Source organism: Lampris incognitus, chromosome 11, assembly GCF_029633865.1.
Source record: "Lampris incognitus isolate fLamInc1 chromosome 11, fLamInc1.hap2, whole genome shotgun sequence".
NCBI classification, from domain to species: Eukaryota; Metazoa; Chordata; class Actinopteri; order Lampriformes; family Lampridae; genus Lampris; species Lampris incognitus.
Window position 1 is genome coordinate 57715693 of NC_079221.1, and position 24424 is coordinate 57740116.

Genomic DNA, 24424 nt, shown 5'->3' on the forward strand with positions numbered 1-24424 from the left:
AGAAACGGATAACAAAATAGAACATCTGTTAACAGTGTTATCTAAAACTGATTTACACTCTCCTGGGAACCAAAGCATCACTGTCCTATAACACGAGCTTAACAGACTGATGCAGGAAACACTAGCACAGATGCCGCCTCATCATATCCATGTAAAATATGAAAATAAATCTCAGACCCTCACAATGTATAACATGTCTACCGGTCCTTCAATGGAGCCAAGTTATCAACTGCTGAACCAAGTGATGACCTATGTGAAAAGCAACAAGGCTTATTCATTCCTCATAAGCTAACTTGATGTTTCCAGGATCCCAGTGACGTGGTAGAGTTCATTAGCAGTAAGCTATACAGCAAACCATAGACTTGAATGAACTGATACTTACCCATGACAGTGAGCTTGGCACTGGAGATATGTGGTCCGCAGACCACACGGTAGTTGCCCTGGTCTGCAGACTGGCAGTTCTTGATTTTCAGCAGGTGGCGGTTGCCAGTGATGCTGATGTCAAGCTTGTCGCTGTTGTCCAGTTTTTGTGTTCCCTTGTACCAGGACAGGGTGATCTCTGGGTAGTTGATTTGGATCTCACATTCAAACACAGCCTCCTTGTTGGTAAATACAGACTGGTCAGAAATGTCCTTCACCACAGTGACAGGCTGCAAGGACAAACCAAGGACAACAGCTGTGTTACGGTCATGACTATAACCTGCAGCACAACTGACTCCAGGACCATTTTTTGCAATCCATGGCTCAGGCAGTTAGTTCACGTTCCAGTATCTGATTGTAATGTTGGTAACCTGTGGATTCTGGAAATGTAATCTTATTCTAATTTCTCAATCACTATCCACTATCTATCACTCTGATTACAGTCAACTAAACGCCTGAAAGAGAGAGGAAGGAAGATGGTTAACATTTTAATTTCACGTTTTATTTTAAGATGAAGTTTTGATAGAATACAAACAGAGACCTCGGTGCGCTCCATTCTCTTTTGGAGGTCAGCCACCAGTCTGGCCATCTCCTCATCTGATTCTCTGTCTCCATGCTCCAGCTCCTACACAAACCAAACAACACAATTACAAAATACCATTATACACAAGGCAACTCTAGTTCCCACGGTAGACAGGCTAATCTGACAACGTTTTACCGGTCGGCCACTTTCTTGAGCCTTCTCTTTCTTCAGCTGCTCGATGGCCTGCAGCAGGCCTCTGTAGTCAGTGATGCCATACATCCTGGCATATTTCTCATACTCCTTGGGGTCCACATTCCTCAACAGCTCAACAATGTCTATGTCCTTCTCCTCCTGGGGACTCTTCTGTTTGGAGGGGGTCCTGGACAGTCATGCAAAAAAGGCATCATAAGAATGGACTTTGTTCACTGTTCCGTGTCAACAGCTGCTGACTCTAAAACATTTGAACTTACTTCTTTAGTTTGGCTCGGAGGTCTCCCTCTATCTCTGCTGCCTCTTTCTTCTCCTCAACATGCATGTCAGCGCTACATTCGATCTCTCCATGTTTGTTGGAGGCAACACATCTGTACTGTCCTGAGTCAGACTTGGTCACCTCTCTGATCTCCAGTTTGGCCTCCTGGCCTTTCTGCTCAATAGAGACGCGACCACCATGGGTTAACTGTCTCCATTTGCCTTTCATCCATTTCACACTGGGAATGGGATCACCTCCAACCTTGGCAATCAAGGTGGCAGTGCCCTCTGGGAAAAGAAAGACAACAGTGAGCATTTCCAAACAATATCCTTTCTATGTTTGATGTTGTCTGTCTCATGGTAACTGCTGGTCAGAGAAGAGTCTAGTAATATCACGATACCCGTCTATTATTAAAGAATTATAACTTCATTGGTAGTTGCCATACAAATATTATCCAAAGGTAGCCAGCCCCAAGTATAGCGATACGCGGTGTCATGTAAGATGGCCGCCTCAGCGAGTTGGTGCACACGGTTTTGCATGCTTCTTTGTTTTTAGGTTGTTTCTGGTGACAGTACAGGGACAGTTTTCATGAGAGAATAAATCCTCAACATCAGGGAATGCACTCCTCTGGATTTATTCCCTACTTTTCTTGCTCCTGCCATGGAATTATTGGACGTTGTGGTGAAAGGAGTTGTGGCTCTTGGACGAGCAGTGAGGCAGGAGAGGAAAGTGCTCAGGAGTGCATGTGCATTGTCAGGAGAGAGGTTTCCTCACGCCACTGCCAGCAGTATTTCTCTCCACTGTGCGCTCACCGTGTAATAAATTGTACAAATTGCTGCTGATGGTGGAGAAAAACAAATACTTCTACCTTCAGCCTTGTGCTTCACTGAGTCACGGCTGGGTGGAGGTATGCTGGATTCTGTGCTACACCTGCCTGGCTTCCAACTTTTCTGGGCCAGCCGGGACATGGATCTGATGGGCAAAGCTAAGAGTGGAGGGCTCTGCTTTTACCCTGATGACGGCTGGTGCAGGGATGTAACAGGGACTCTGCGGACATGTTCACCCGATCTAAAATCATTTTTCATTGACTGCAAACCCTTCTATTCCCCCCATGAGTTCACATCGTTCATTCTGGTCGATGTATGCATTCCACCACAAGCTAATGTGCAGGATGTACAGTGGCTGCTCGCTGATCAGATACTGGATGTGGAGCGAAACAACCTGGACTCCCTTATCATCGTCCTTGGCAATGTTATGAAAGGGAATTTGGGTCACGAACTCCCAAAATAAAGGCAGGTTATTAACTGTCCGACCTGAGAGGTGAACACTCAGGACCACTGCTACACCACAGTCTACAACGCATATTGCGTCATTCCCCACACTGCGCTGGGAAACTCTGACCATGTCTTGGTCCACCCGATTCCAGCATACAGGCAGAAAGTGAAACCGTCTCAACCTGTTGTGAGGAAAACCAACAAGTGGAGCAACGAGGCAGTGGAAGATCTGCTTGTGTGCTTGGACAGCATGGACTGGGAGATGTTTAAGATGGTCACTGGCAGTCCGGACGAGTGCACAGAGGCTGTGACATCATATATCAGCTTCTGTGCAGACAGCTGTACACCAACACACACCAGGGTGTGTTATAACATTGACAAGCCCTGGTTCAGAACCAAACTCAGATGGCATCGTCGGGAAAAGGAGGAGGCATTGATGAGCGGGGAAAAGGAAGGGCTTAAAGTGGGAAAATACATGTTTGGCAAGCTGGTGAAAGAGACCAAATGGAAGTATTCAGAGAGGAAGGAACAGCACTTCTCAGCCAACGATTCTACCTCAGTCTGGAAAGGACTGAAAAACTACAACCCCAACTACAAACCCAAACCTTCCTCCATGCTAAACAACTCCAGACTTGCTAATGAGCTGAATGAGTTCTACTGTCGATTCAAAAGACAAAGGGTCAGCTTGGACTGTATCTCCCAACCCCCCAGCCATCACCCCCTGTACTACAGCAGCTACATTCATCACCCTCTCCAAGGGCCCCATTTCCATTACCAATATCCCCCCAAAACTCCCAGCCTGAACACCACCACCACCACCACCACCACACCTTCGCTCATGATTCAGCAGAGGGATGTTAACAGGCTGTTCAGAGGACAGAACCCCTGCAAAGCAGCTGGAGCCAATGCTGTCTTCCCCTCAACCCTTAAACACTGTGCAGACCAGCTGTCTCAGATGTTCACAGACATTTTTAACACTTCCCTAGTGGACTGCAGGGTCCCAGCCTGCCCCAAAGCCTCCACCATTATCCTTATCCCCAAAAAGCCAACGATTACAGGCCTAAACGACTAATGAAGAAGACATTTGAATGCCTTGTGCTGTCCCACCTCAAGTCCATCACCCCCTCCCCCTGGATCCACTACAGTTTGCATACAGAGCCAACAGACAATGCAGTCAACGTGGCTCTCCACTCTATCCTCCTTCACCTGGACTCTCCTGGTACGTATGCCAGGATCCTGTTTGTGGACTTCAGTCCCACATTCAATACAATCAGCCTTGCTCTGCTCCAGGACACTCTCCCAGCTCCACGTGCCCCACACCACCTGCAGGTGGATCACTGACTTCCTGACTAACAGGAGACAGCACGTGATGACGGGAAGCATCTGATGACCCTCGGATCAACAGTACCGGTGCCCCCTCAGGCTGCATCCTGTCCCCGCTGCCCTTCTCACTTTACGCCAATGGCTGTACCTCCAGGCATCAATCTGACAAGCTCCTAGAGTTTGCAGACGATGTCACCATCACCTGACTCATATCTGAGGGTGACAAGTCTGCTTACAGATGGGAGGTTAACCACCTGGTTTCCTGGTGCAGACAGAACAACCTGGATTTAAACCCCCTGAAGACAGTGGATAAGGTGGTGGACTTCAAGAGAAGCCAAACCCTGTACCCCTTGTGTGATTCCCCAGTTACCACTGTCGAGTCATTCCGTTTCCTGGGCACCACCATTGCTCAGGATCTCAAGTGGCAGCTAAACATCAGCTCCCCCATAAATAAAGCACAGCAGAGGATGTACGTCCTGTGGCAGCTGAAGAAATTCAACCTGCCACAGACTACTTCGTCTTCTGGCTGCTCCCGTTAGGGGGCGCCACAGCGGATCATCCGTCTCCATCTCTTCCTGTCCTCTGCATCTTCCTCTGTCACACCAGCCACCTGCATGTCCTCCCTCACCACCTCCATAAACCTCCTCTTTGGCCTTCCTCTTCTCCTCTTCCCTGGCAGCTCCATATTCAGCATCCTTCTCCCAGTATACCCAGCATCTCTCCTCCACACATGTCCACACCATCTCAATCTTGTCTCTCTTGCTTTGTCTCCAAACCGTCCAACCTGAGCTGTCCCTCTGATATACCCGTTCCTAATCCTGTCCTTCTTCATCACTCCCAATGAAAATGTTAGCATCTTCAACTCTGCCACCTCCAGCTCCACCTTTTCATCAGTCCAATCCATGAAGGCTTCATCTCTCAACTTACAGGACTTAAAGGATCTGCTGCTAACGTCTTGGTGCCAGAAACCAAAGGACACCTTTAGTGGCCTTATGGAGTCCATGCCTCGATGGGTCAGAGCTGCTTTGGCAGCACAAGGGGGACCCACCTACACAATATTAGGCAAGTGGTTTTAATGTTTAGGCTGATCGGTGTGTGTGTGTGTGTGTGTGTGTGTGTGTGTGTGTATTCTTAACATTCTTACTTTATTCTCTGTACAAACAACACCAAGTAAAACTCCAAGTGCATGTTCTGCAGATGGCAATAAAACAGTTTCTGATTCAGAGTCTACACAAAAGTGGTGTCATGGAGGCAACTGTAATGTAATTTCCATCATAGGAATGCAGAGAAGACCTAGCATTATTTCACCTGTCTCCTTCAGTATGCTGTTGTAACAGCATCCTGTCATGTGACAGGATGACACTTGTCATGTGACAGTAAAAAGATCAGGTCCAGCCTGGAGGGAGCCACTGCTCTGTACTTACTCTCAGTGAGATGTGCCGCTTTGGGCTCTTCAATAAAGAACAGGTTGTCCAGTTTCTTGGCTGGAGCCGCTGTAGGGGTCTCTGTGGGTGCAGGGGCGGCCCCTGGTTTCTCTGTAACACAACATGTTAAGCTATCAGACTGCTCTCCACACCCTACTGTTTTATCAGCTAGTAGAACATGAATATTAACTCATTCTCTCTGACTTATCTGTTTTGATGTTGTGGTTTTTTTTGTTGGCATTTTCCCCCCTTTTCTCCCCAGTTGTACTTGGCCAATCGCTGCTCCACCCCCTCTGCTGATCCGGGGAGGGCTGCAGACTACCACATGCCTCCTCCAATACATGTGGAGTCACCAGCCACTTCTTTTCACCTGACAGTGAGGAGTTTCACCAGGGGGACGTAGCAAGTGGGAGGATCACGCTATTCCCCCCAGTTCCCCCTCCCCCTTGAACAGGTGCCCCGACTGACCAGAGGAGGCGCTAGTGCAGTGACCAGGACACATACCCACATCCGGATTCCCATCCACAGACACGGCCAATTGTGTCTGTAGGGACGCCCGACCAAGCCGGAGGTAACACGGGGATTCAAACTGGTGATCCCCGCGATGGTAGGCAACGGAATAGACCACCACACTACCCAGGGTTATTGTTGCTGGGTATAAGTATGATAATATTAATATTACTATAAGTGTGAGTGGGTTATTGTTGCTGGGTATAAGTATGATAATATTAATATTACTGTAAGTGTGACTGGGTTATTGTTGCTGGGTATAAGTATGATAATATTAATATTACTGTAAGTGTGACTGGGTTATTGTTGCTGGGTATAAGTATGATAATATTAATATTACTGTAAGTGTGACTGGGTTATTGTTGCTGGGTATAAGTATGATAATATTAATATTACTGTAAGTGTGACTGGGTTATTGTTGCTGGGTATAAGTATGATAATATTAATATCACTATAAGTGTGACTGGGTATAAGTATGATAATATTAATATTACTATAAGTGTGACTGGGTTATTGTTGCTGGGTATAAGTATGATAATATTAATATTACTATAAGTGTGACTGGGTTATTGTTGCTGGGTATAAGTATGATAATATTAATATTACTATACGTGTGACTGGGTTATTGTTGCTGGGTATAAGTACAATAATATTAATATCAATATTACTATAAGTGTGAGTGGGTTATTGTTGCTTAGTATAAATACAATAATATTAATATTACTATTATTATAAGTGTAACCAAGTTGTTGTTGCTGGGTACAAGTACAATAATATTAATATTACTATTACTATAAGTGTAACCAAGTTGTTGTTGCTGGGTATAAGTACAATAATATCAATATATAAGTGCGACCAGGTTATTGTTGCTGGGTATAAGTGCAATAATATTAATATTACTATTACTATAAGTGTGACTGGGTTCTTGTTGCTGGGGATAAGTACAATAATATTAATATTAATATTACTATAAGTGCGAGCAGGTTATTGTTGCTGGGGATAAGTACAATAATATTAATATTAATATTACTATAAGTGCGAGCAGGTTATTGTTGCTGGGGATAAGTAAAATAATATTACTATTACTTATAAGTGTGACCAGGTTGTTGTTGCTGGGGATAAGTACAATAATATTAATATTAATATTACTATAAGTGTGACCAGGTTGTTGTTGCTGGGGATAAGTACAATAATATTAATATTAATATTACTATAAGTGCGAGCAGGTTGTTGTTGCTGGGGATAAGTACAATAATATTAATATTACTATAACTATAAGTGCGACCAGGTTATTGTTGCTGGGTATAGTAAGTACATAATATTAATATTACTATAAGTGCAAACAGGTTATTGTTGCTGGGGATAAGTACAATAATATTAATATTAATATTACTTTAAGTTCGAGCAGGTTATTGTTGCTGGGGATAAGTAAAATAATATTAATATTACTATTACTATAAGTGCGAGCAGGTTATTGTTGCTGGGGCTAAGTAAAATAATATTAATATCAATATTGCTATAAGTGCGAGCAGGTTATTGTTGCTGGGGATAAATACAATAATATTAATATTCCTATAAGTGCGAGCAGGTTATTGTTGCTGGGGATAAGTACAATAATATTAATATCAATATTGCTATAAGAGCGAGCAGGTTATTGTTGCTGGGGATAACTTCACTGAAGCACTGCTGTGTGGCTACTGTACCTTTCACAGTCACTCTGGACTTGCAGAACTCACTGCCGACAGCATTGCTAGCCTTACACAGGTAGTCTCCTGCATCGGCCTTGGAGGACTGGCTGACCTCCAGACAGGCTGTGCCATCCACAAATGTGATTTTGGTGTTTCCTGTGGAGGTCAGCTCCTTCCTGTCCTTCATCCACTGGATCTTCAGAGGAGGAGAACCACAGACGTGACACTTAAGGCTCAGCTTCTCTCCCTCATCAACCGTCAGTGGTTTGAGAGGGACATCAAATACTGGAGCTTTCTGGGCCTCTGCAGTTGGAAAGAGCAGCTTCAGTTAGGGTTACTCCAGGTGGTGGATTTGGTAAATTCAACTTGTTCATATCAAGTTCATAATTCAAAAGGGCAAAAGCACATGTCGAAAAAGACACTCCAAGAAACTGAAGCATTTTATGGCTGTAGTTACATAACTAAATAACAATGATTTTTGATAATCTACTAGAGGTAGGACAACTTTAATATACTATGTATCAAAGCTAAAAACACATTCCTGCATATTAAATGAGTTATCTTGTACGCTTCATAATGCAGGTGTAGAAATCCCAGAAAAGTTGAACCAGTTCATCTGGACACAAGGTTTAGTGGGAGGAACATCTCCTCATCTAAGAGACCTCATCGGTCTGATGAACTGACTGAACTTCTCTGGGAATAGAGGAGAAAAAATAACAATATGAATAAACCCACCAGTAAAGCCCGCAGAGACTTGGAAGGAGGCTTTGCCAGCTTCATTGGTGGCCAGGCAGGAGTACTGGCCACTGTCAGATACCAGGCTGCTCTTGATGCAGAGCACAGCCACATTGTTCTTAAAAGTAATATCATATTTGTCAGAGCTGTGGATTTCTGCATCATCCTTGTACCAAGTCACAGTCATGGGCTGGGAACCAGACACACGACCCTCCATCTTCACCAATTTACCCTCTGTATCCACAATGTGCTCTGAGGACTTCTTGGTGAACACAGGAGGGTTTTTGCGTTCTGAAAATGGAAATTAAAGAAGTAATGGTTATGACAGGAAAGCGGAGTCATCACCTAGAGAAGGCCATGAGAAGGCTTCAGCAGAAGATAGGGACAAAGAACCCAGAAGACACAAGGACATGAATGCATCCCAAGTCAAATACCTTTAACAGTGATATCTGAGGAACAAGAGTCCTTCCCCATGTCATTTGAGGCATGACAAAAGTATCTGCCTGTGTCCCCTTTATCTGCCTTCAGAATGGTCAGGTGGGGGCTGTTATCCACACAGCTTATCTTATAATTGCCTCCAGAACGGATGTCTTTATGGTCCTTGGACCATGTGACTTTAATGGGGGCAGAGCCAGTCATGTGACACTCCAGTTCAATATTGTCACCAACTGTCACTTCTTTTGGTGACAACTTCCTTTCAAAGATGGGTGCGTATCTTGGTTCTGCGGGGTCCATAAAAGAGTGGGAGGAAAAATAACGACATTGACACAACTGGACACAAGACAGATAAATTGGGATATACATGCACCAACACTTAACCAAATACACTTAGTCTCTTATATAAACCAAGACAATGTGACCATCTTTAAAAAATATCTTGCAGGAAACATTCACATCAACAACACAATTATCACAGATGACACCCAAAATGTCTTGTTGCTTTAAGTAAATCCAGAAAGACAGGTTGATTCCTTGCATAAACCCACAGAACCGCTTTGTGCTTTCTGAAGAGATAAAATCCAGGCTTATCTGCATCCTGTATCAATACAGACAAGGTTTGCACCATGTTCTTCTTGCAAATCCAGACTTGTAGCTTTGTTTAGATTCCCTCAGACAAACCTTGAAGCGTAAGCTTGGCTCGACAAGAAGCCGTGCCAACACTGTTGGTGGCAACACAAGAGTACTCCCCAGAGTGCCTCATCTCCCCGTGGCTGATCAGCAGCAGGGCCGTGTTGTCGTCATACGACATGAGGAACTCATCTCCCTGGCTCACAGGCTGCCCGTCCTTCAGCCAGGACACCTCGATGGGGGAGGAACCCGCCACACGACACTCAAACTTGACTGGTTGGCCTTCAGTCTGCTGCAGACTGGTGATTTTCTTAGGGAAGGATGGTGGCGTTTTAGCCTCTGCAATAGGGATGATTTGACAATAAACAGCAAGGTATCAGCAGATGACTCAGGGAAATCTGCAACAGCTTGCATCACATTATGGTTTTTAACCAAAGAATTGGGCCGTTAAAGATACGAAGATATAAGCCCAACTGTATAAAAGAGGTTTCTCGTCAACTGAGTGATTCATCACTAAAATGTCTGAGTTAAATTAAATTAATACTAATAGGATCTGAATTGGTATAATTACTGATATATTTTTCAAATAAAGGTGTGAAACTTTTAATATAAGTGTAAGTCAATCAGTCTGGGTAAGAGAGAGAGGATCACCTTGGACACTGAGCTTGCAAGTAGAGGAGGCAGATCCTATGCGGTTCTCTGCCTTGCAGGTGTATTCTCCACTGTCAGCCTTGGAGGACTTACTCAGCTTCAGACAGGCAACACCTCTAGTGTACTCTAACCTACAGGTGGGGCTGGACCTCACTTTTCCATCAGCTTTAAACCAAGACACCTTGATCTCAGGAGTGCCTGCCACCTGGCATTTCAGACACACTGCATCTCCTGCAGTCACCTCCATGGCTTCCAAACTCTCAATGAAATAGGGCGATTCTACAGTAGCAGATATGCACAATTTAAATAAACCAGTTCACATGAACCTAAATAGATCCAAGTCTGAAAGGTACAGGTAGTAGCTAACAAATAACCCAAGGGTAGACACAGTCTGTCCATACAATGTGAAACAACAGACATCAAACTAACCTAGTATAGACACAGTTGCATCACAGGTGTCCTTTCCAGCATCATTCGATACTTCACAAGAATATTTTCCACCTGCCTCCTTGTCATCAGTGCTCAGGCACTCCAAAATACAGGAGCTCTCAGTTGTGGTGATGTTGTATTTATAAGAGGCAAAGATCTGCTGGTTATCTTTGTACCAGTTCACAGTGATCTTTGGGCTTCCAGTATATGTGGCCTCTAATAGCAAAGGTTTACCCTTCTCAACAGATACATCCTTTAACTTCTTAGAGAAGCGTGCTGGCTCTGAGTGACATAATAACATATATTAATTAGCTTTTGCATTAGAGCAGGAACATCGAAAGTGAGAAGTTAACTAGAGAGTACTTCACATGAAACTAACCTTTGACAGTCAGGTTGACTGGGCAGCTTTCCTTCCCTGCATCATTAATGATCTGGCATGTGTACTCTCCAGCATGGGACTTATCCACATTGAGAAGCTGCAGAATAGCTTGGTTATCCTTCAGGGCAATCTCACAGCCCCTTCCAGGCACAATCTCCTTGGTTCCTCTAAACCATTTGAGTCTGAATGGGGCGCTGCCTTTCACCATGGCTGAGAACGTCACATCAGTGCCTGGCATAGCCTCCACAGGTTGTGGCTGCACCACGAAAGATGGTGGTTCTGGGTACAGAAATTAGGGGCTTTCAGGATGGCGAAGTCTGATAGTAAACCACTTTCATGGCAACCATGAGTCAACCTAGTAAACTAGCTCCACAAGCGAACACTCGTGCTAACAGTCACTAGAAGCACTGACAATAGTTACTCTTCAGCCCATAGTGACAACATGCGGGCTCCAGAGTTACTGACCTTTCACAATGAGAGATGCACTGGTTTCACTGGATCCAGCCTTGTTGACAGCTTTGCATTTATACACTCCAGAGTCAGACAACTTAAGAGTGGGCACCTTGAGTGTGCAGTTGTTGTCACTGAATGCAATCTCATTATTTGGCCCACTCTGTATCTCCTCTCCATCATGGTACCAGGAGACAGTGAAAGGCGGGGAGCCAGACACTTTGCATTCCATTTCTCCAGGTTTGCCAACAACTGTATTACCATCCCTCAGTTTCCTTGAGAATGTTGGAGGTATGATCTTATCTGTTTGGAGGGAAAGGAGTAGTAACTAGTGTATCAGGCAACACAGATACAAACAGAAATATCATTGCACCATTCGAAGAGAGCACCAACCTAGGACAGTGAGGCTTATCTTACTGAGGTCATGGCCAACTTGGTTTTTAACCTCAAACATGTACTCTCCAGTGTCTATCCTCTCAGCTGAGAGCACCTGTAGACTTGAGATCATCTTAGAGAAGGAGATTTTATATTTCTTCCCAGAGGCCAGCTCAACACCATCCTTGAACCACTTGGGTATGAGCTCTGGAGTTCCACGCACTTTGACCTCTAGGGCGGCCATATCACCCGCCGTCACACTCAATGCATCAGGCTTATCCACTATCTCTGCAGGTTCTGAAAATCAACAGAGAAGGGCAGAGATAGTTCTTATAAAACCTATGGAAGAGGGAAGACAAAGAACTGCAAGAGAAAGATACAATTAGATGGTTACAAACCTAAGACAGTAAGGTTAGCAAAACATTCCACATCGCCAGCATCATTTTTGAGGTGGCAGGTGTATTTCCCTGCTGTGGTTGCGTCAGCCTTAAAGACTTTAAGAGTGACCTGGTTATTTTCGAAGGTGATTTTCCTGTTGTCTCCATCTCTGAGGATGTGATCTTTGTCCTGAACCCAGGACACAGTAATGGGTTCAGAGCCTTTAACAGTGGCCACAAGGGTCACCTCCTCTCCCAATATCACTGTCATGTTTGACAGTTTCTTCACGAACGACGGTGGCTCTGAAGAGAGGAAAAAAACAACGAACAGAGGGAAAGTCAACAAGGTGACAAAGCCAACCGCAAATCTAAAAAAACGTGGCTCTGATTTGATACCATGGCATTTCTACTGACCTCTGAGTTTAACTGATGTCTGGCAGGTTTCACTTCCTACACTGTTAGACACTTTGCACTCATACGGGCCAGCATCTGAGGGCTCTAGTCCAATGATATGCAGCGTAGCTGAGCTGCCCTCGCTTACCATCTTAAACTTCCTGCTCTCCATCAAAGGTTTCCTGTCTCTAAACCAGGTGACCTGGAAGGGAGCTGTGCCGCTCATCTCACAGTACAGACTCACATCCTTACCCTTCAGCCCTTCAACCAAGTGAGGGGCTTTGATGAAAGATGGTGGGTCTACAAAAAGATCGGAAAACTGTTAAGAGGCATACAAGACAAAGTGGCCAGTCTGAATTCTTAACAAATGTAATTTCTCTTTGTCAGCGACAAAAATTTTCCTGGAATCACCACTATCTAATTTGGATCATCCAGTGTATCAGAGAGATAGAGCAGCAACAGTAGATATGAGAAGGAAGGGATGGCGACTTAGCAGTCAGTGAGAGGCTGACCTTTGATGGTAAGCGTAGTGCTGCAGTTGACACTGCCAGCATCATTCTGCGCTTCACAAGTATAAACTCCATCGTCATCAAAGCTCGTAGTGAGCAGTGCCAGGACTGCTACAGAGTCAACAAATGATGAGCTGTAGTGGCCCCCATCTACGACCTTGGTGTCATTTTTGTACCAGGTCACTTTCAGGGGAGTTGTGCCACTGACTTTGCACTCCAGCCGGAGTGGCTCACCCTGTTTCACAAACTTAGTGGCAGGGAGTTTCAGGACAAACTCAGGTGGTTCTGGAAAGCCAAATTACAAACACATTAGGTGCCGGGAGCAATGGACATTTTGTGAATTGTTTGAGACAGGGAGGTAAAATAGTTTGTTAGCAGCAGGCAAGATAGCTGTGGAAAAGCAGGCGCATCACCAACAACAACAACATTTTTTATGGGGAAACTGTTGCAGAAGCAGAAAAGAACCTGTCCATATTTTTTGCAAGTGATGCAGGTAAGAAGAGAGAGAGGGAAAAAAAAGAAGAAGGCAGCCATCAAGAGAGGATGTAAGCCCGACCTTTGACTGTTAAGTTTGTACTGCAGCATGCAGAACCAGCCTCGTTGCTGACTTGGCAAGAGTAAACTCCACTCTGGGCAGTGCCAACTGAATACAGATCTAAGAAGCAGGACAATCCTTCCAGTCCTGTGAAACAAGTGGGCCCAGTCATCAGCTCAGTGTCATCCTTAAACCACTTGACAGTGAAGGGGGCTGTTCCTTTAAAAGTGCCTTTGAAGCGCACAGTGGTGTTGGGCAGGGCGGCCTGTGACTCAGGCTGCACAACAAAGCTGGGAGGTTCTGGAGAACAAGATGGAGCAGGTTAAAGAGATACTCACCAGGCTACGGGATTAGATGACACGTGACCCAAACAACTGTTCTGAGTATAATCTAACCTTTGACCTGGAGCGATCCAGTGCATTCACAACTCCCTGCTTTGTTGGTTAGTTTACAAGAGTAGGAGCCTGCATCGGCTCTTTCTAGCTGTTCGATCTCTATGGACACCGAGTTGTCTTCTTGGATGAGCTTGTGTTTCACTCCACTAGAGATCCTGCATCCGTCTTTCTGCCACTCCACAGAGATGGGCAGGGACCCAGATATTTTGCAACAGATTTGAACAAAAGAGCCCAGTATCTCATGCATCTCTGACAGGGGTTTGATGAAGCTCGGGGGGATTACTTGTTCTGTTGTCAGAAGAACAGCAACAACAACATGAGTATGTCAATGTCAAACAAACCTCAATGTACCATGAGCCTGTTTTGTTTATGTTCATACCAACCTAATACAACAAGTTTGACTTTGCAGCTGCAGCTACTGATGTGGTTTGCCACCTCAAAAACATATTCTCCTTCATCGTCTCTCTGAGCAGACTGGATCTTCAGGCTGCTGATGTTGTTCTCAAAGCTAAGCTTGTGCTGCCGGATGGACTGCAGCTCTTTGCCATCTTTCATCCATTTCACTTTAAGCTCAGGCGAACCAGTCACATTACAGTCTAAACTGACTGGGTCTCCGACCGTCACCTTTATCACCTCGGGTTTCTCTGTGATCTGAGGGGGCTCTACAATATAAAATACAGGATCATGAAGTTTCTGTGTTCCAGACACCCTGTAAACAAAGTAAATCAGCGCTACATGAGGCAAAGCTATACCTTGCACCATGAGGTTGGCAGAGCACTTGTCCTGGCCTGCCTCATTTACCACCTGGCAGGTGTATCTCCCACCGTGACAGGCCTGACATGCAGGGATCCTGAGAGTGGCCACGCTATTCTCAAATGTCTTCTCAAATGTAGGATCGTCCAAGATCCAGTTCTCGTCTTTTTGCCATTGTGCAGAGAGGGTGGGAGAGCCCTTCACAGTACACCGAAACTCTGCCATCTGGCCCAAAACATGGACGCTGTTCTCAAGCCTCTTGGTAAAGGTTGGTGGTTCTGTCATTAAATTAAATATTAGTGTCAGCCGTCACAGCTATTCCCTCAGTTCACAACAATACTAGAGAATATTAATGATCACTTGTAATGTGTACTGTTAGATGGACCAACCTTTGAGGTTTAGTGTGGTTTTACAGGTACAGCTTCCCACCTCATTAGCAACAGTACACTGGTATTCACCCACATCCACCGCATCACATTTCTGCACCTCCAGACTCACAGTGCCGTTGACCTGGGTGAGGTGGTGCTTTGCAGTGGGTCTGATCTCCCTCGTGTCTTTGTGCCATGTTATCTCATATGGAGCTGTACCTGTCACGTGACACTCCAGACAGGCAGCGTAGCCCTTTACAACTTCAGCTTGAGCAAGCTCTTTAACAAACGACGGTGGCTCTGAGATGAGAGAAGACGACGTTCAAATTTCCTCCAGGTGTAGATGTGTTCTACGGACTTTATCAGCTGCATCAACCATTATCCTACCTTATGTCTCAAACCAGTCTTTCTCTCAACATGTTAACATGTTATTTGTTGGAGTGAAAGTTAAAGAAAATGTGCCAAACTAAAACTCACAAAGACATTACTAATTCAGTTTATCGAAGCAGAACAGGGGTGACACATTCTTTTCATACTAAGTGGGGGATAACTGCTCATTTTTCCCCAGATTTCCCCCCGTTTTTCTCCCCAATTGTACTTGGCCAATTATCCCACACTTCCGAGCCGTTCCGGTCACTGCTCCACCCCCTCTGCTGGTCCGGGGAGGGCTGCAGACTACCACATGCCTCCTCCCATACATGTGGAGACACCAGCCGCTTCTTTTCACCTGACAGTGAGGAGTTTCACCAGGGGGGCGTAGCACGTGGGAGGATCACGCTATTCCCCCCCAGTTCCCCCTAACTCCTGAATAGGCGCCCCGACTGACCAGAGGAGGCGCTAGTGCATCAACCAGGACACATACCCACATCCGGCTTCCCACCCGCAGACACGGCCAATTGTGTCTGTAGAGATGTCCATCCAAGCCGGAGGCAACACAGGCATTCGAACTGGCGATCCCTGTGTTGGTAGACAACAGAATAGACCGCCACGCCACCCGGACGCCATAACTGCTATTTTTCTATTTAAAAAGTTTCACTTCATTTGATAAACTAACCTTTGACCTTGAGCTCCATGCTGCAGCTCTCGCTGCCAGCCTCATTACGAGCCTCACAGTAGAAAAGTCCACTGTCTCTGGTTTCAGCCCCACTGATCTCCAGGGACGCTACAGAGTTCATAAAGGTCATCTTGTATTTGTCACTGGGACTGATCTCAGAGCCCTCTCTGAACCAGTAGATGTCTATCTCAGGAGTACCAGTAACCTGGCACTCAAACGCTTTACTCTGGCCAACACGAACCACCGACACACGGTTAGGGGTCCGCGTGAATGTTGGAGGCTCTAGAGGACAACCATAAACAACTGTTGTAACCATAAGATCAGTGACTATGAAGAATTTCAAGAATTTTCATTAAAGTTGATCATAATAAAGTGAAGATTTAGACCTTTGACAAAGAGCTCAGCCTGGCATGAGGTGGCGCCAACATCATTCTGTATTTCACAGATGTAGTTTCCAGAGTCTGAGGCTTTGGCAAAGAGGAGCTCCAGCGAACTAGCGGTGTTGTCTTTGATCACAGAACAGTCAAGGCTGGATAAAACCTCCTTACTGTCCTTAAACCATTTTATGCTCAAAGGCAGGGTGCCAGAAAAAAGGACATTAAACTTGACCTTGGCCCCGGGCAAAACATTCATGGACTCTGGCTTTTCAAGAATACTCGGAGGTTCTGTAAAAAGAAAACACAGCAGTTGGGTCTGCTTTCTCTCACCCAAATGCACTGCAACAATTGTAATAATTTATTGTCTTATTGGACACATGCATCTACGGAAAACTATTGAGGCCGTGAAATGTGTTCTAACCTTTCACCAACATGGTACCGGAGCACTGGCCAGCACCAGCCTTGTTTGTAGCTATGCAGGTGTAGGTGCCACTATCTTTACTGTCAAGACGAGAGATCTCCAGGAAAGCCACGTTCTCAAAGAATGTACATTTGTGTTTGTCATCACTCTGGATCTCTTTCTCATCTTTGTACCACTGAACAGTGATGGGTAAAGAGCCTGACACAAGACACTCCAGATGGGCAAACAGTCCTCTGATGCCCTCCATCTGTTTCAGTTTTCTTGTGAAGGATGGAGGAATTATTTGATCTGGCGTTGGTAGAGATAAAGATAGTGTGAACTTTCTTTAGAATGAAAAGATCACCTCTAACACAGAAACGTCTAAATTAAAATAATGACAATATACACATTTGACCGTTCCATGTGATGAACTGACCTAGAACAGTGAGTGTGGCCTGGCAGGTACCGTGTCCTGCATCATTTGAAACCTCAAATATGTATTCACCACCATCACTTTTCTCTGTTTTAACAATCTTCAGACTGGAGCTGCTGTCTGTACTCTGTACTTTATATCTCTGGCCTGAGGTCAGCTCCTTGCCCCCCTTCAGCCACCTGGCCTTCAGGGGTCTGGTGCCTGAGAACCGGGCCTCTAGTGTGGCTGGATCCCCCTGAGTCACACTGATAGACTTGGCCTCCTCTGTCACCTTAGCTGGCTCTGAGATGTCAAAACGACATAGTAAGCACATACTTGTCATGCACTACACAGTAAAGACTCGTGAAAGACTGAGACACAAAGAATGGTTTTTAAAGACCGCCGTCCGCAGAAGTTCACCGGTACTACAACTAACCTTTGACTGTCAACACAGCAGAGCATTTCTGGCTCCCAGCCTGATTGTGAGCATGACAGGTGTACTTGCCGCCGTGCTTGGCCTGAATGTCGGTAATGTGCAGCACAGCGGTCCTGTTTTCATAAGTAATGTTAATGTGCTCAGCCTCTTTGAGCTCATGGTCGTCCTTCAGCCAGGACACAGCCATGGGCTCTGAGCCCTTCAGAGAACACCGCAGAGACACTTCGCTGCCCACCAGAGGACTCAGGCTCTCTAGCTTTTTTACAAACGATGGTGGTTCTACAAGTCAAAACATACATTAAGGAATACATTATCAGACTCTACAAAATAAACAAGGTACAAAACAAGATTATTTAACGGGACCATTTTAAAAGGAAAAGTATCGATAAATAAATCCTACGTTTCCAAACCAACCTTTGAGCATGACTTGACAGTCACATGAGTCCTGCCCTACTTCATTTTCAACAGTACACTGGTAGGTGCCAGTGTCTCCTGCCTCAAAAGCCAGCACCTGCAGGGCCACCAGGTTGTCCTTCACAGTGATGCAGTGTCTCTTGTCGTTCCTAACAAGCTTTGTGTTTTTATAAAAAGACACGGTAAATGGAGCAGAGCCTGAGACTTGGGCCTCCAGGATTGACTCAGTACCTTTGACAACATCTTTAGGCTCCAGGGTCCGCACAAATGCAGGAGGCTCTAAAAGAAGATATCACACTTGAGACCATACAATACTGAGAGCATGTGTTACGACGAAGGCACTCCATAAGAAGACAAAATCTGGAGTGAAATATAAAAAAGTTCTACTCAAAAACAAAGCGCAGATGAACATATACTGAACCAACCTTTGACTAACACCGTGCTGCTGCAGCGGTCACTACCAGCCTCACTGGATGCCTCACAGACATACGTTCCACTGTCCTCAACACGGCAGTCTGCTATGTCCAGGGAGGCGACTGAGTCAGCCAGGGTCATTCTATACTTGTGACCGGAGCTGATCTCCATCTCGTTGTTAAACCACTTAAAGGTGATAACAGGGCTGCCTCTGGCTTTGCACTCCAGCCTAGCAGAGCTGCCGCTGGTGACTAGTTTGGTCGCTTCAGGCTTTGTTACAAATACAGGAGGTTCTAAGAGAAGCGGTCAACGTTCATTAGGAGACAGGTAAGATATTAGCAGTTAGCTCACAATGATGTCAGTCAAGAGAGTCAAAGACATTTTCATGTTCCAACATTCAAAACAAAATAATTCATAGATGTCATAGCATGCAGCTTTAAGAAGGGCACCTTTGACGAAGAGGACCGCAGTGCAGTCCACCTTCCCAGCATCATTCGACACTTGGCATGTGTACTTAGCAGAGTCAAAAGGTTTCACTGAGTGAAGCTCCAAGGAGCTCGAAGAGGAATCTTTCTTTATGAAATATGTGCCTCCAGTGGAAATCTCCTTTTCCTCTCTGAACCACTTGACAGCCAGAGGAGCCGTTCCAGTGAAGGCTGATTTGAAGGAAACAGTGCTTCCTGGTATAACTTCCCGGTTGTCCGGTTTCACTGTAAAAACTGGGGGCTCTAGACGATGTCAAGAAAACATTCACATTTCATGTTAGCAAGAACACAATAGAGGATCGGTGACCATAAACTGAAGATCACGACAAGCTCATATCAAGACGAAACCACCATTAACCTTTAACGTAGAGTGTCCCGCTGGTTTCTTTAAAGCCAGAAGAATTTGAGGCTCTGCATTTGTAAACACCAGAGTCAGCCTTTTCCAGCTGGACGATGTGGAGGGTAGCAGAACTATCTTTGTATTCTGGCTGGAACTTGGCTGAAACTCTAGACTCAATCTCCTTTTCATCTTTGAACCAAGTTATGGTCATGGGTTGGGACCCAGACACCTTACACTCCATGGACACATTATTCCCGACGTTCCCATCAACTCTTTTAAGGGATTTGGTGAAAGACGGAGGTATTATCCGATCTGGTTGTTGAACAGAAAACATCTCATGAGAAAATTGGGCTGGGTCGAAAAAATACTGATCATAGCAGCAGGTTGCAGTACTTTATGTCATAGCACTTTCTGATTTGTGAAAATGAGCAGTTTTCCTATATTTTCTAAGACTCGTCGATAAAAAAAGGTCATGTGAAAATGAAGCATTAAAGAGAAGCTAACCCAAGACAGTAACTGAGCAGGTGCACTGATCCTTCCCAACTTTGTTGGACACCTCCATTCTGTATTCTGAGGAGTCTCCTTTCTCTGCTGAAAGGATCTTTAAGCTGGCGGTATTGTCTTTCACAGTCATTTTATATTTTCGACCACTCATCATCTCCTTTCCATCTTTAAACCATTTCACTTTGAGCTCTGGGCTTCCAGTGATGGTACACTCCAAGGAAGCAGAATCTCCTGCAGTCACACTGATGGACTCAGCAGGTTCTAAGACTCGAGCCGGTTCTGAGATAAGACAGATCATTTAGTCATAAATCAGAGTCAAGGAATGAGACTATACATGAGTCTAAGGATTAGAAATATCTTGACACAAACACCTCAAGTTATCATCTGACCTTGCACAGTCAAAGTGGCATCACATCTCTGCTGTCCAGCCTCATTCTCAGCTTGACATGAGTACTTGCCAACATGGATGAGTGTTACTGTGGCTATTGAAAGGCTAGCAACGTTGTTCTCAAACACCATGTTGATGTTCGGATCATCATCTCTTAGTATCTCAGAGTCTTTTGTCCATTTAACAGTGATGGGAGCTGAGCCTTTTATGGTGCCCTGCAGCTTCACTGTGTTTCCCAACAACGCGGTGGCGCTCTCAATCCTCTTTGAGAAAGATGGTGGCTCTACACACAACAAATCATTAATGAGCAACTGAGTGTCTACGGGGTGCCGAACATGACAAAAGAATATACATATTTTGAGGTGCAAATTTTCCATTATTTCTTCTTTAATTTCATTTAGCAGACGCTTTTATCTAAAGTGAGGTACATCTGAGAGTTAACACAACACAAGCAAGGAGCTAGTTGGAAGATTAGTCAGAGTGGTAGAATGAGAAAAAGTAGCCAGAGGAGTAGTACTTGTTGAATAAGGAGTCCCAGCCACTGAGGATGCACAAGCCAGTGCATTCTCAGTGCCGGTCCCAAGCCCAGATAAACGGGGAGGGTTGTGTCAGGAAGGACATGAGGTGTAAAATCTTTGCCAAATCAAATAAACAGATCATAAATCAGATTTCCATTCTGGATCGGCTGAGGCCCGGGTTACCAATAACTGCCACTGGTACTGTTGGCCAGCAGGGTGCCAGTGGAAGCTATGCTACCATTGGGCGAAGGAGAAGGAGAGGGGGAAGGTATGTCCAGATTCAACGGGAGAGGAGGAAGGGTAGGAGTGTGGAGGTGAGATTCAGAACTTTGAATGTTGGCACTATGACTTACCAGTCATAGTGCCAACATTCAAAGTTTCAAAGGGAGAGAGCTGGCTGATATGATGGAGAGAAGAAAGGTAGGCATACTGTGTGTGCAAGACACCAGGTGGAAGGGGAGTAAGGCCAGGAGTATCGGAGGTGGGTTCAAACTCTTCTACCATGGTGTGGATGGGAGGAGAAATTGGGTAGGGGTAATCCTGAAGCAAGAGTATGTCAAGAGTGTGCTGGAGGTGAAGAGAGTGTCAGACAGAGTGATGAATATGGAGCTGGAAATTGAAGGTGTATTGATGAATGTTATCAGCACATATGCCCCGCAAGTTGGGTGTGAGATGGAAGAGAAAGGATAATTCTGGAGTGAGTTGGATGAAGTGGTGGAGAGGGTACCCAAGGAGGAGAGAGTGGTGATTGGAGTGGACTTCAATGGACATGTTGGTGAAGGGAACAGAGGTGATGAGGAGGTGATGGGTATGTATGGTGTCCAGGAGAGGAATGTGGAAGGACAGATGGTGGTGGATTTTGCGAAAAGGATGGAAATGGCTGTGGTGAATACATATTTCAAGAAGAGGGAGGAACACAGGGTGACGTACAAGAGTGGAGGAAAGTGCACACAGGTGGACTATATCTTATGTAGGAGGCACAATCTGAAAGGGACTGGAGACTGCAAGGTGGTGACAGGGGAGAACGTAACTAGGCAGCATCGGATGGTGGTCTGTAGGATGACTTTGGAGATCAGGAAGAGGAAGCGAGTAAAGGCAGAGCCAAGGATCAAATGGTGGAAGTTGAAGAAGGAAGACTGTTGTGTGGAATTCAGGCAGGAGGTAAGACAGGCCCTGGGTGGTAGTGAAGAGTTGCCGGATGGCTGGACAACCACTGCAGAAATAGTGAGGGAGACAGCTAGGAAGGTACTTGGTGTGTCATCAGGACAGAGGAAGGAAGACAAGGAGACTTGGTGGTGGAATGAGGAAGTAGAGCAAAGTATACAGAGGAAGAGGTTGGCGAAGAAGAAGTGAGATAGTCAGAGAGATGAAGAAAGTAGACAGGAGAACAAGGAGACGCAGCGCAAAGCGAAGAGAGAGGTGGCAAAGACAAAGGAAAAGGCGTATGGTGAGTTGTATGACAGGTTAGACACTAAGGAAGGAGAAAAGGACTTGTACCGATTGGCTAGACAGAGAGACCGAGCTGCGAAGGATGTGCAGCAGGTTTAGACGATGAAGGATAGAGATGGAAATGTGCTGACAAATGAGGAGAGTGTGCTGAGAAGGTGGAAGGAGTACTTTGAGGGGCTGATGAATGAAGAAAATAAGCGAGAGAGAAGGTTGGATGATGTGGGGATAGTGAATTAGGAAGTGTGCTGGATTAGCAAGGAGGAAGTGAGGGCAGCTATGAAGAAGATGAAGAATGGAAAGGCAGTTAGTCCAGATGATACACCTGTGGAGGCATGGAGATGTTTAGGAGAGATGGCAGTGGAGTTTTTAACTCGACTGTTTAACACAATCTTGGAAAATGAGAGGATGCCTGAGGAGTGGAGAAGGATTTAAAGGGAAGGTGTACAAGATGGTAGTGAGACCAGCTATGTTGTATGGTGTGGAGACAGTGGCACTAATGAAAAGACAGGAGGTGGAGGTGGAGGTGGCAGAGTTGTAAAAACGCTAAGATTTTCACTGGGAGTGATGAAGAAGGACAGGATTAGGAACGAGTATATTAGAGGGACCGCTCAGGTTGGACGGTTTGGAGACAAAGCGAGAGGTAAGATTGAGATGGTGTGGACATGTGTGGAGGAGAGATGCTGGGTATATTGGGAGAAGGATGCTGAATATGAAGCTGCCAGGGAAGAGGAGAAGAGGAAGGCCAAAGAGGAGGTATATGGATGTGGTGAGGGAGGTATGCAGGTGGCTGGTGTGACAAAGGAAGATGTAGAAGACAGGAAGAGATGGAAACGGATGATCCGCTATGCCGACCCCTAACAGTCCCAGCCAATAGTTGTAGTAGCAGTAGCAGTAGTCAGTCCTTGTGTGTATATATGAAAATTGTTGTGTCGTTATTTTATGTTAAGTACACTGTGAGAGCCACAAAACTGGAGTCAAATTCCATGTGTGTGCAAACCTATATGGCCAATAAACTTGACTCTGATTCTAATTGTTTGTTGTAGCACAAAACTTTTATGTTGATGTCCAAACATACATCTGGACATGACAAACAAGTTTGCAAACAGTAGTTTACGTGCAAAAATTATTGCTTTTCTGCCATTTTGTCAAAAACTGTTTTGTTTTGTTGTTTTTCAGACAAAAATCTAATATTGCAGACTTTGATGGCCCATGAGGCGAACTTGTAGAGCAAGGATAACTGGATATATGTACTAAATTTTGTGCAAATTGGACTTATGTTGTAGGAGTTATGGGCTTTCACATTTTCAAAATTTGACCTTTAATTATAGCCTTATTCATCAGGCCAATTGGAGTCATATTTGTTGTGAAGCAGTTACACACCAATATCATCATTGTGCCAATTTGCACATCTTTAGTGTGTATCACCTCACAGTATATTGAGAAACAGTAGAAGAAGAACAAGGAAAATAAAAACAACCAGATAGTACTACTGTAATGGAGGAGCTGAATGCGCGTTCCCAAAAAGAAACTCTTACTGTGGTGCTAAACCCAAAAAACAAATACTTCAAAAACCACATCCAAGGATGTAGGTAGCATTCACCAATTTGAAAAAGGACAGGGACAGTGCCTCATTTTCACCAATTTATTTTGGCCCGCAAAACACGCTAACGTTTCAGCCTACTGCTACAGCCCTTCGTCGGAGCATCCTTTCGATATTTAGCTTAAATAATGGAAAAATTGCACCTGAACACATGGATTTTTTTGGTCACATTTGGAACCCCATAAGTGGCAAGCAGAACAATAAACAACCTGACGAAATCAGTTTTTACCAACCTTTGAGTTTAGCAAGAGCCTTAGTGGTGATTTTACCCACATCATTGCATACAACACACTGGTAGTCCCCAACATCTGCACTCTCAAAGGGCTGGATCTCCAGCCTGGCTAGGGAATCCTGGGACATGATCTTATATTTCTTATCAGTTGTGATGGCTTTCTTATTCTTTAACCAAGTGATTTCAAAAGGAGCTGTTCCGGTAATCTCACACTCCAGCTGAGCCACTGTTCCCTTCACAGACTCTATGGTCTGCAGCTCCTTTCTGAAGGATGGGGGCTCTAAGAGTCAAGAGGGGGTTAGTGTTACATGAAGTTCTCCCATTCAAGAGAAAATGTTTAGCAACAGTGGAAC

The 24424-nt window shown here is 45.0% G+C and overlaps 1 protein-coding gene across 1 annotated transcript in view; it reads right to left on the reverse strand.

Moving 5' to 3' along the window:
- Positions 1-24424, reverse strand: part of LOC130120437 (titin-like) — a 260908-nt gene that overhangs the window by 159905 nt on the left and 76579 nt on the right. Inside the window, 15 exon segments of the mRNA XM_056288973.1 lie at positions 383-650; positions 962-1045; positions 1139-1322; positions 1414-1699; positions 5434-5544; positions 7647-7934; positions 8367-8657; positions 17728-18006; positions 18142-18420; positions 18567-18848; positions 19005-19283; positions 19399-19692; positions 19885-20163; positions 20274-20555; positions 24073-24351. Coding sequence (XP_056144948.1) covers positions 383-650; positions 962-1045; positions 1139-1322; positions 1414-1699; positions 5434-5544; positions 7647-7934; positions 8367-8657; positions 17728-18006; positions 18142-18420; positions 18567-18848; positions 19005-19283; positions 19399-19692; positions 19885-20163; positions 20274-20555; positions 24073-24351 — 3765 coding nt within the window.